This window comes from Ambystoma mexicanum, chromosome 7p (assembly GCF_040938575.1).
Source record: "Ambystoma mexicanum isolate Mex_15411 chromosome 7p, UKY_AmexF1_1, whole genome shotgun sequence".
NCBI lineage: Eukaryota > Metazoa > Chordata > Amphibia > Caudata > Ambystomatidae > Ambystoma > Ambystoma mexicanum.
In genome coordinates, this window is record NC_090939.1 from 929,907,336 (window position 1) to 929,919,523 (window position 12,188).

The window sequence follows — 12,188 nt, forward strand, 5'->3', positions numbered from 1 at the left end:
GTTTTGGACATGCCCTTCGACGGGAACAATCTGTTTGGAAAGGCAGTGGATGAGTCGATGCAGGCCATCAAGACCAACACGGAGACGGCTCAGGCCTTGGAAGTTCTGCAGCCACGGCGGCCGCCCTTTCAGAGCTCCGGAGGCAAGCAAGGTGCCTCCAAAGGATTCAGCGGCGGCTCCCCGACCTACAGTCAGGCGGCAAGCTCCTCGTCGCAAGAAGCCTACAGGGGACGAGGCAAATCAAGTGGATCTCGCCGTCGTGCTAGGGAGGCCAAGGAGGCAAGGCTGCTTTCAAGCAAGACTGAACCGGCCGTTGCGTCGGGCCCCCACCGAAGCACCCCGGTGGGAAGCCAGCTGGCAAAGTTCGTCAGCGTGTGGGAGTCCATCTCCACCGACCGTTGGGTGCTGGATGCCCTGGCCATCGGGCACACTCTGGAATTTCTAAAGAAGTGCCCCCGAATTCCTCCAGTGGCCAGGAAGGAAAACCACGTCCCTCAACTGGTGTTAGAGGTAAGGGCGATACTCAAGAAAGGAGCCATCGAGCTCGTCCCAAAGAGGCTCTGGGGCTCCGGAGTATATTCAAGATACTTCCTCGTCAGGAAGAAGACAGGAGGCTGGCGTCCCATCCTGGACTTGCGTCGGCTAAACAAATACATCAAGGCACAAAAGTTCCGGATGGTCACCCTCCAGCACCTGCTGTGCCAGCTGGAGGAAGGCGACTTCCTATCGTCGTTGGATTTGGAGGATACGTACTTTCACATCCCCATCCTAAAAGGACACCCAAGGTTTCTCAGGTTTGTAGTCCAAGGGCGGCACTACCAGTTCAAGGCCCTCCCGTTCGGATTGAAGTCGGCGCCCAGGGTGTTCACCAAGTGCCTAGCACCAGTGGCGGCGCAGCTGCGCCTGCAGGGGATCCACGTCTACCCCTACCTGGGCGACTGGCTCATCCGAGCAGGGACAAGGGAACTCGCTGTCGAACACACAGCAAAGACCGTCCGGCTGCTCACGGACCTGGGATTCTCCATCAACTTCCTCAAAGCCCACCTGGTTCCGTCGCAGGTTGCGCTGTTTCTGGGAGCCAACCACCCAGAAGAGGTCCACAAACAACATAAGGGTAGATCCAAAGGTAAACCTGGTAGGTCTAGTGAACCCTCTGATGCCCACACAGAGGGAGGTCAGCAGAAACCCCCATTCTCGAGAGCATTTGGGAAATGTTTTGCCTGTGGACCATGTGAAAAGGGATCCAGGATGCAAGGGTAAACCTGCAGAGGTCAACACTGCCTCCTTAGCCTTCATCCCTGAGGGAGAGGTTCAAATGGCTAGTGCACACTTTCACTTACTGGCTGAAGAGCCCCTTGGAGTTCAAGCCAGTGTATCTTTAGTGTCCTTGGGTCTGTGTGAAAACCAGCATATGGATATGTATAGCTCCATTCCAGATAACACCAAAGGGTACTATATGGACAGTGTTCTTGTGAATGGCAAGGACACTCCTGCCATGAGAGACACTGGGGCCAGCAGAACAGTTGTGGATGAAAGATTTTCAAGCCTGAGGAAGTGGCCAACGGTCCCACTAGATTTGCTGGAGGCCCTGTCCAAATAGTTCCAATTCTACCAGCTCTCATTCAATGCAACAATATGACAGTAAGGATCCTCGTCAGTGTGCAGAATGAGGTGCCTGGGAGAGTCCTATTGGGGAATGACTTAAAAACTCTAGGAGTAGTGTCCAGTACCCCCAGGCCTCCCAGTAGGAAAAAAACCAGGAACAAACCAGATTGGCTAGAGAGGCTACCTTAAAAGCCCACTCTGAGCCTGTGGGACCCTCTATAGAGAACCCCTATGTAAGTACTTGTGTTAGTAAGGTAACCTCTAGCCAAGATAAACCCAAGAATAGACTATTAGGGAAATGGGAGCCAAAACCATGCTCTATCATTGCCACTCCAATTGTACAGTCTTAGACTCACACTGCTTCTGAGGAAGAGGTGGATAGACAAATTGAACCCCTATCGCGGCCTGTAAGAACTGGTAATTCTCAAAACTGGTGGACAACCAGGAGGAAAGATAAGTCTAAAGGTAAACACCTTAAGACTGTTGGATTTTCTACAGTATACGTCCTAGTGTTAGGAGGGAAACCTCTAAGCCAGGTAAAATATGATCTAAGAGAAAGTGGAAGCATGTACCTTGCTTGACCACAACCCCTCCAACTAAGAGACCAGAAACCCAACCTGCTCTTGTGAGAGAGGTGGTGATGAATCATGGAGGCCCCTCCAGGTACAAGGACCCCTTGAAAAAGCCTATTGTGATTTCAGAAGTTGTCACAAATTCTGAGGGAATGTTAACTCAGATCCCGTATAAATTAAATAAGAGAGATGTAGTATTTGTAGGTCATAGAGCATGCAAATGAAAACCAGTGTTAAAAAGTGCCAAGGCAAGGGATACAAAAGTTTGCTGGTGTTCTCAGCAAACAATTTAACCGATTTGCAACGGGAGATGCATCCTGGTGAGGATTAGATCCTCCTTTCCCTTAGTATGGGGGGGACTAGCGTTAGGGAGAATTCTAATTTCTGTTCTAATTCCCTTCAAAATTATAGACACCAGCCCTTTTGCTGGACTTGGGACTTTTTTAATTTTAACCCCGGAGTGCGTGAGACCTTTTTCTCACTCTGTCATGTGTTTTGACCTGATTTGGATTATGTGTTTTCACTGGTTTTGGAGTCTGACAGACTTCACAGCCATCTGCTTTTTGTATGGTTACACACAGCACCTTCAGTGCAGTGTCACCGAGAAATCCTTTAGATATCTCATAAGATTTAAATACCTTTTCTTGTGTGAACTGCAGTTCCCCAACAATAGTCAAGTGAAATTGACTTTACTTACCTTTTCTCTTTGTAGGTCGAGCACACCCCACCTTATGTGGAGTGCTGGGGGTGGGGGTTACCTACTAGCCCCTTAGCGTACATTTTCATGTAACATTTTTATGTTACCCTCCTTACTTTAAATGGCTGGTGGTAGTGGTTTATTTTTCCTCCCATTGTGCTTTTCTACCGCAGGCTGAACTCTCTGCTGCAGTACAGCACCCATGGGTGACCATTTTGTCAAAATAGCCCCAGACTTCTTTTTTTGCCATTTCTGCTTGTGAGGTCTTTCTTGGGTTTTACTCTGTGCGTCGAAACAGATTTGAGCCCTTTGTTTGTCTTGCCTTTGGCATGCTTCAGCCCTGAAGCCTGCCTCTGGCTCCAGTGGGTCTGTAAGGACAGGATGTGTGGGGGGGTCCCGAAACTCCCCTGTCCTTTGTCTCTAGGAATGCCTGAATGCAACAAGTACTGATTGCCTGGCTGGGTGACTGGACTTTCATATGGCATCTGGGATTCCTCTGAGTAGGCATTGCCACCGTCCTGGCGGCAGATGGCAGGGCTTCCGACAACTGTTCTGAAGTTCATGCCAGCGTTAAAAGTTTGACTTTGGAGAATAAACGATTATAACACGCACTGATGGAAATGCAAAATCATATAATATAATAAAATGCCAGATGTATGTTTGTCAGATGCAATCATGCACATGCAGAGATTGCCCGCTTCGCCTGTTGCCACCGCTAGAGGGAGCTGTTGCCATAGAAATATATAAAGCCAAATGTAATATTAACACTTTGAAAATGGCCTTCCTCACGCACTTTGGCCCGTGTACAGTGGCTTTCACACTAGTTACAATAGAATTCCTTTCATTTACCTTCACTTAATTTACCTTCACTTGACGCAGCCCACCTATTCCTCCTCAGGAATTATATTTGTGGACATTTGGGAGTTTGGCACCAGGGCCCCTACACAGAACTGTGTTGCACTAATGGCTTCTGTGGATGTTTGAACATCGACCTATTGTAGTATATCAGGAGGCTGCAGTGTTAGCTCGTGTTGAGAATCAGCCAGTAGGCAGCACTTTACTGCTTTTTAAATCACCAAAATAACCAACATTTAAAATGTCATATTGTGTCTTTATCGAACAGGGCATATGACTGCTGACTCTGGTATCTTCTTCAGGGGAAACGATTATCTGAAGCATACAGATGAATGGGAAAACTGTGAGAATTCCTGCACAGGTCAGTAAGAATTGGTGTGAAGTGAATGCCACTTTGATTGCAAAGTATATAAGAATTGTCGGCTTCAGTAACTATTATTATTATGTATGTGTTTTGGTTGTCCAAGAAACCTTACGAGCATGCCGGTCCAGTAACAACGGTGCCGGTAAGCCTACCGGCACCATTGTTACCAGACCGGCACACTCCGAGGATGCGTGCGGCTGCGGCGCCCGCACGGTGTGACCAGGCGGGCAGAACGGCAGCCACTCGCAGACTTTCCACAGAGGCACTGGCACTGTTATTTACGGTGCTGGTGCCTTCGTGTTCCCCATTCCCATTGAGTCCTATGGGACTCAAGTGGGAATGGGGAATACACTTTTTCTGGCGCCTGACTTCCCGGCCGGCAGAGTTAGAATCCCACGCTGTTACCGGCAAGCCAGGCACCAGAAGAATTCACGAGTCCAGCGGCAGCCTGCCGGATGCCAAAAGCTATGCAAAAATCTTTCATCTATACAGTTCAGTGCTGCTAATGATAAAGATCTGTGAACACTTTAAAATATGAATTCAGAATTGTGTTTGGGTATAAAGCCTTTGATTCAATAGAAATATGTTAAAGTGCGTGTGCCTAATAGAATATGTTAAGGACATTCCGTGACTAAATGTTCCAGTGTATCCAATTGTTCCTCCTTAAATAATCTACAACATCTCAATCTTTTCCCCATCCCCTTTCTGGCGCCCTCAGCCTCCATATTTAAAAAAAGGTTAAAACAAAATTGTAAAAACTTTGCTCTCCAGTTTGGGCACGGGAATCTATTAATGTAGGACTCGGCTTCATATAGCAGTTTTTCCCGCGAGAGCACTATTTTAAATAAGGCATAGTCCATGGGTATCTCTCACGTCCTTCAACAGTCCATTTCCCATAGAGCCTTTTTAAAAAAATCTTTTGCATTTGAGAGGCCAAGACATCCATCGATCGCTGTATCTGAGAACATTTTATTGCATCTAGTCAAGCATTCATTGACCCCGAACACTCGAATTTTCAGCATTCAGGGTAAAAAGCAGAGATTTTTCCTTTATAAAAGGTTAATCAGTTCTAATTAATTCGATCCGCATAAAAAAGCAGTCCCAATTCGTATCTGATAGCAGGGACCAGAACACAGTTGGGCAACCACAGGACCCTTCTCCAAATGCAGCCCTCTAAAGCTTGCCATTCCTTGTCCTGATATTGAAACAGTAGATCTATATCGTAAAGCAGCACCGGAATCACCTCAGCCCTATAATGAAATTAATTGGAGGTAACCGAGAATTTACCATATTTTGTATTAAATCTTTTAATTTGCTTCAATAACAGATTTTGAAAGTGAATCCTTTGTACTGTTCAGAAGCAGGGACTAGCAAGTCCCAGATGGGTACACTTTGCTGTTGTTGATGCTAAACCAGATGAATGTTAAGTGTGCATGAATTGAAAAGCGTGTGTGACGTTGAAACTGAGTAAGTGCAATGCAAAGTAACAAAACAAGGGATTGAACCCCAGCATTAGTAACCACGTTAAAGGTAAACAAACCCATGACGCCCTTAGGGTGGAAGCCGTGATTGCAGTCGAAGGAGGAAGTGACGCAGAAAACTGGCATCAGCAGATAGCACAAATGGAGGCGAGGGATAGGACATGAAAATATATGAACTTAAGGTCCTAAAAAATCAAAATCACTTATGAACGGAAGCATTTCACCTCAATTTGCACTAAGGACCAGTTGATTTGCAGTGCTGGGGAAAGTGGCAGATGGGGCTAAAAAGAAGCCTGAAGTGTCTGAATCAGATATTGATATTTTATTTCTATCGCGCTCGTACACAAGTGTTTCAGAGTGCGGCAAGGGAGGGGAACAGGTGAGAACAAAACAACGATCTTACTCGGCCCAGTGTCATTGAGAAGGCGCAAGTGCATGGGAGAGGAGGAGGGGAAACGTGCATGGAAGGGGGGAGAAGTGGAGAGTGCAGAGCAAAGGAGAAACAGATAAATAATAAAGGCAACAAACAGTGGTAGTGCAGCCAGTAATTGGCAAGTGCTGGGTTTAAGGCAGCAGACAGGGTAGGTCTGATAAGTGCAGGAAGAAAAAAGGGGGGGCTGTATGGGTACAGATACAGACCCCAGTGCAAGGCGTGGCCCGGAGGCAGTGCGGGAGGGTGGCAGGGTGAGCAGGTACCTGGGCCCAGAGGACAGAGGGTGGTCAGGTGCACGGTGCCAAGAGAGAACAGATCAGCAGGGGGGTGGGGGAGCAAAGGCAGACGCAAAGAGGAAGGTCTTGAGGTGCTTCCAGAACTGGAGATGGTTCTCCTCAACTTTTAGAGTGGCAGGGAGGCTGTTCCAGAGGGAGGCCCCAGCCGAAGACCGAGATCTACCCCCAGCTCGTTTCTTTGAAAACCGACTGACCCTGAGGGATTTAGAGATAGAGGAGCGAAGAGCTCGAGAGAGAAGGTATTTGCGGAGGGATAGCTGAAGGTATTTTGGACCCAGGCCCCAGAAAACCTTGTGGACAATGCAGAGGGTTTTGAATGTAATCCTTGCATCCACTGGGATCCAATGGAGAGATTTCAGAGCTGGAGAGATACAATCCCAGGGCTTGAGGCCAAGGACAGGTCTCGCAGTCCTCTTCTGGATTAGTTGCAGGGGGCGGAGAGTAGAGGCAGGTAGATTTAGAAAGAGGCTGATATAATAGTTCAACCTAGAGAGAACCAGAGCTTGGGAGACCATGAGCTTCTGGGGGAAGGAGAGGAAAGGCAGAATACCTCTGAGGAGGTACAGTAGGAAGTTTGCCTTTTTAGAGACATCAGAGATGTGGACGGAGAAGGAAAGTGTGGAGTCAGAGATGACCCCAAGGTTCTTAGCCTCGTAGGTGGGAGTAGGAGGAGGGCCAAGAGAGGCCGGCCAGACAGTGAGAGGACAGGATGGTGAAGGTGTGCCAATGAGGAGGATCTCTGTCTTGCTGGCATTCAGACAAAGATCATTGGCGGCACACCAATCTTCAATGGCAGTTAGGCAATCGGAATTGAGAGAGGGAGAGGAGGTGGCCGAGGGAAGCCTGAAAACGAGTTGAGTGTCGTCGGCATAGCACTGGAAATTTGAGCAGAAAATGGCAATGCAGTGGGCGAGAGTTGCCAGGTATTAGTTAAAAAGCCAGGGCGAGTAGTTAGACATCTGGGGAACACCACAGTTAGAGAGGAAGATAGATGATAGGAAGGACCCAAGTTGGACCTGGGAGGGTCGATCAGAGAGGAAAGAGGTCAGCCAGGCCGGAGCCTGATCAGTGATACCCAGGTTATCACAGAGACAATTGTGCTGAATGGTATGGTTGACCATATCGAAGGTAGAAGAAAGATCGAGGAGGATGAGGACAGATGGAATGTTAGAGTCAAGGTTGCAGAGCAGATCTTCACGGATGTTCAGGAGAGCAGTTTCCGTGCTTCTGGCAGCTCTGAAGCCAGACTGGTGGTCATGCAGACAGCCAACAAAATTGGAAAAGGTTCAGCTGAGGGGTGGCCAACCTTTCCAGGAGTTGGCCCAGAAAGGGAGTAATGGAAATTTGGCGATAGTTAGCCGGTCAAGAAGGATCAGCTGTGGGTTTCTTGAGAAGAGGATGCACAAGGTAGCTTCAGAGGGTAAGGATCCTGAGGCAAAGGAGTGGTTGCAAAAATCAGTAAGGGCCAGAGCAAGGGTGTCAATGTGGTCCTTGATGGTTTTGGAGGAACAGGGATGAACCTGTTTTGACAAGGCTTTCATAGAGCAGACTTGTCTAGCGACCTCATCAGGGGAGAAAAGAGGAAAGGGCGAGAAGGAGGGTGGGGACCCTGAACTTAGCAATAAGAGTTTTGACTAGAGCCTCATTACGAGTTGGGTGCTATTCTGGCAGTAAATCCACCAGAATACCGCCCAATGAAATTACTGCCGAATTACAAGTGGTGTGGCGTTGTTAGTCTCCATTAATTTGGAGTCCATAGGACTCCATTTGGGATTTAGGCGGAATTACCGCTGCAGTTGCAGTGATTCTGCCGATTTTGGCAATTTTTCAACGGTAAGTGGGAGGATTTACCTCCAGCATGATTTTGGAGGTAAATGCCCCACTCCAGGGCCATACTCCTAGTATGGCAGAGTGGGAAAAGAGGCGGTTACCGCTACTCTTTTTCCGCACCGCCATACTCGTAATGAGCCAATACAAAACCGAGTCCATCCTCTGAGAAACTTTGAGCGAGCCGCTACAACTCAGACAAGAGCCCTCATTACGAGTCAGGCATAACGTTAATGGTAATTCCGTCATCCGGTAGCATCGTTTTTGCAAACCGCAATGATGGAATCATTGGCAAAAGCAAGAAAAGCCGGTGTGTCCATAACAAAAAAATGCTGGTAAGGATTTGTGCTGTAAAACAACCCAAACAACAGCAACGGAGCGACCGATGACTGTAACACCGGCAATGGCAATTACGGGACTGGAAACATCGTCATTGCATGAACTGGAAGCTAGCCGGCAGCCATTTCGAACAACTCAATCTTTCTAAAATTGCCCACTTCCTATAGCCGTTCACTCACTGAAACACTGCTAACATGTAAAGATCAGCCAAGACACGTGTCGCTCAGGCCAGTCAGCAGAAGCCATATTTCTCAGAGCTAGAGCTAACTGTTTTGACAGAAACAATTGTGGGCAATGCAGATTAACTTTTTGCCACTGACAACGGCGAACCAGCCAAAGATGAAAGTCGGCAATATGGGAGGAGGTGGCCCAGAAGGTCTTGGAAGTGGGCGCTGTCCCAACATACCCCTAAAGACTGCCATAAGAGGTGGGACGACCTCCGTCTCAGAGTGAGGAACCTGCTCTCTGTCCACCGGAGGGAATGCCTAATAACCATAGGTTGGACGGCCTCCACACTTAAACTCATATCCTGGGAGAAGACCTGCAGCACAGTGCTGCACATGGAAAGGATTGAGGGAGTAGGAGCGTCAGAGGCCGGTGCAGGGACACAAGCAGAGGGCGTTGAGTACAACGAGCCGCATCATAACATAAAACCTGAGAAGACTGTGAAATGTACCACACACTTCATGGAGTCAGGTCCAAGTGCATGATACCGAAACACTACTGCTACATGAAATGGGCCATGTACATACAGCTGCCAGGGACGTAGTCCAGGGGAACACAAGCATTGCACCCAAAATGCATGTGCACACACATATGGGCACATGAGCACTGGCCATGTGCACAAAGTGTCAACATCTGAAGTAGCACATACATGAAGCACAAACCTGAACAAGTTAGCGTGGCAGAACCACGACCAATGTGCATCCATACCACACACACGTGCACGCACGCATGATAGCAGTCCTGACAACCAGACAACATGTACAGGTAGAATTAAAGACAATGACGTATCTGTGTATTGCAAGTCCGTTGAGGTGATACAGAGGAGAATAACTGCCAGCCCATCTCATCCTGACAGGCACATCCGCTGATAGCGACCATGCTGGACCCTCAACATCCCAGCCAGCCACGCAAAAGAAGAGGGCCATACCCATAGCACCACAGCACAGCCAATGCAGCAGCACAGCCCTCAAGCCCCGTGGCCCAGCCACCTGCACCGGCAGTGCAGCCAACTGTCACTGTGGCCCAGCCACTTGCCCCTTTAGTGCAGCCCTCTGGCCCGCCAACACGGCCAGTGCCCAGACAGCACTAGCCACCATCACATCCCGGAACATCTACGGACAAAGATGCAGTGTTTGAAGCTGGGGACAGCACGGACGGCTCCCCTGGCCACACGCCATACCATAGGCCAACCTTCAGCCCGTCTGACCTATATAGCCAACCACCAACACAGATGCCAAACATACGTGACATGGATGCACGCATCTGATGAATAGAACAGAGGCATGAAGAGGTGGCCGACCTGGTCAGGCACCAGCTACAGGAGTCCTGTATGATGCGTGCAGGCCAGCAGCCGACACTGTGCCCATGCCCTGGACTGCAGTACCTCCACCCTGGCTGTGCTAGCATTACACACAGGGTCCATGAGGGTAACAAGGACATTTGAGCTCTCGCAGAGTACATTATCCAAACTCTGCAGGCGGCCCTGGACCGGAGGGATGTCCAGGAATCATACGGCCCCTCCACCATCACCACCCTTGCAACCTCACACCAGGGCAGCCCAAGGCTCCGCTCCCAGCGGCTGTCAGGGTAACCCACACAAGGCAAGGCCTGTAACATCAAGAAGCTTAGAAAGTGACTGTGACCCACAACATCACTGACACTATTTGAATTGTGGAGGGAGTGTTTGGGGAGGGAGTGTTTGGGGAGAGGGAGGTGGGCACACAGTGTTGATTGCACTTTGTTCAACCTAATACATACATATTGTTATGCAAAAAAGTAAATGACTGGACATTCCTTATTGATGTGGTGTGCTTTATTGGTGCTGCCCGTCACATGCAGTGGGGGTATAGGTTGTGTTTAGTGGAAGGGTGGTTAAAGGAAGTAATCAGTTATTTCATAATGGGGAACACGCCCATCCTTGACATCCATGTGTATGTGTCGTTGCATGGCTGCAGCTGTCTCCCCATCTCCATCATCTTCAGCGTCTGCTTGTGGCATGCTCATGTCTAGGGGCAGGGGTATGTTGCATCTGATGCATATACTGTGCAACATCTTCTCCACCTTCCCTGACCGGTGTAGGCATTGAAACCTTGCCTTCAATAGTCCGAAGGTGTTAGGGAGAATTTGCAGAAATGTGCTAATTCCTTTCTACCTTAGAGACCCCCTGCACTTTTGCTGGACTTTAGGACTTTTAATTTTTAATCTGGAGAGAGTGAGACCTTTTTCCCACTCTCTCATGTATTTTTCTGTGATTTGAACTCAGTGTTTCTTTTGGTTTTGTAGTCTGACAAACTCCATAGGCATCATCTTTTACATTGTGGCACACAGCACCTTCTGTGCAGTGGCACAGGGAAGTCTCTTACATTTCCCCAAGGTCTAAATACATTCTCTTGGTTAAACTACTGTTTCCAAGAGCAGTGAAGTGAAATTGACTTTACTTACATTTTGTAACTTTCTAGACCCAGCACACACTATCTCACAATAGGGTGCTGGAGGGGTAACTTAGTATCCCCTGTGTCTAGTTTCTCATGTAACATTTTTATGTTAGCCTTTCCACAATTAATGGCTGGTGGCAGTGGTTTACTTTTTACTACCATTTAGTGTTTTTACCGTGGGCTGCAATTGCAGCTGCAGTAAGGCACCCATGGGTGCCCATTTTGTCAAAATGGTCCCGGTCTGGTGCCCATTTTGTCAAAATGGTCCCGGTCTTCTTTTTTCGCCATTTCTTGTTGGAAAGGTCCTTCTTGAGATTGACTCTATGCACCAACCCAGGTTTGGTCCCTTTGTTTGTTTTGTCTTTGGCGGGATTCACTGGTGAAGCCTGCCTCTGGCTCCACCGTGTCTGGCAGGGCAGGAATCGAGGGAGGATCCCAAAACTCCCTGTGCTTAGTCTCCTTGGTTACAGGAATGCACCCAAAGGTGATTGGCTGGCTGGCTGTTTTTGGAGGACAGCTACCCTGCTGTGTGTTTGACAGCAGGGATGCAAATGAATGGGAGAAACCTGCATAAAACGTGAGGTCTTTTTTGCTTGGAAGGCAGAGTCGACCGCTAGACGAAGGAATCTGAAGAAAAACTTGGAAGAGAAGCCTGTTGCAACTCCTGGACCATTGGTTTGCCTGGTGAATCCCTGCTCAAGTGCTGAAGCTCCGAATTTGGCTCGACTAGAGAAGCCCTGCAAAGGACGATTTCTCCCCTTGGGTTGGTGGGACCAATTGACCCCAAGACAAACTCATAGGAAATCCTCTCGTAGCTGGCTGTACTTCCATTGCTGCTGCAGGAACTGATTGCCAGAGAGAGGAACACCAGAATTGAGTGTGTTGTCTTAAAGCCGGACCCGAGCTCCAGGAAGATCCTGCGGACTCCCATGAAGCGGGACTGACCAAGCCTGAGCCACCTCAACAGAGTGCTGGACCCCAGATGCGAGGAAAATCCATAAGGTACCTGAGAACCACAGTGGTGCTATTCGCGAGAAGCTGAAACCACAAAGTACCGCT

At 48.6% G+C, this 12,188-nt stretch overlaps 1 protein-coding gene across 2 annotated transcripts in view; it reads left to right on the forward strand.

Annotated features, from left to right (window-relative positions):
• The window catches only part of LOC138526459 (zinc finger protein 391-like), a 378,250-nt gene that overhangs the window by 108,434 nt on the left and 257,628 nt on the right, over positions 1 to 12,188 (forward strand). For both annotated transcript variants that reach the window (XM_069637238.1, XM_069637237.1), the window contains exon 4: positions 3,998 to 4,090. In XM_069637238.1, coding sequence (XP_069493339.1) covers positions 3,998 to 4,090 — 93 coding nt within the window. The remainder of the gene's footprint in view (positions 1 to 3,997; positions 4,091 to 12,188) is intronic.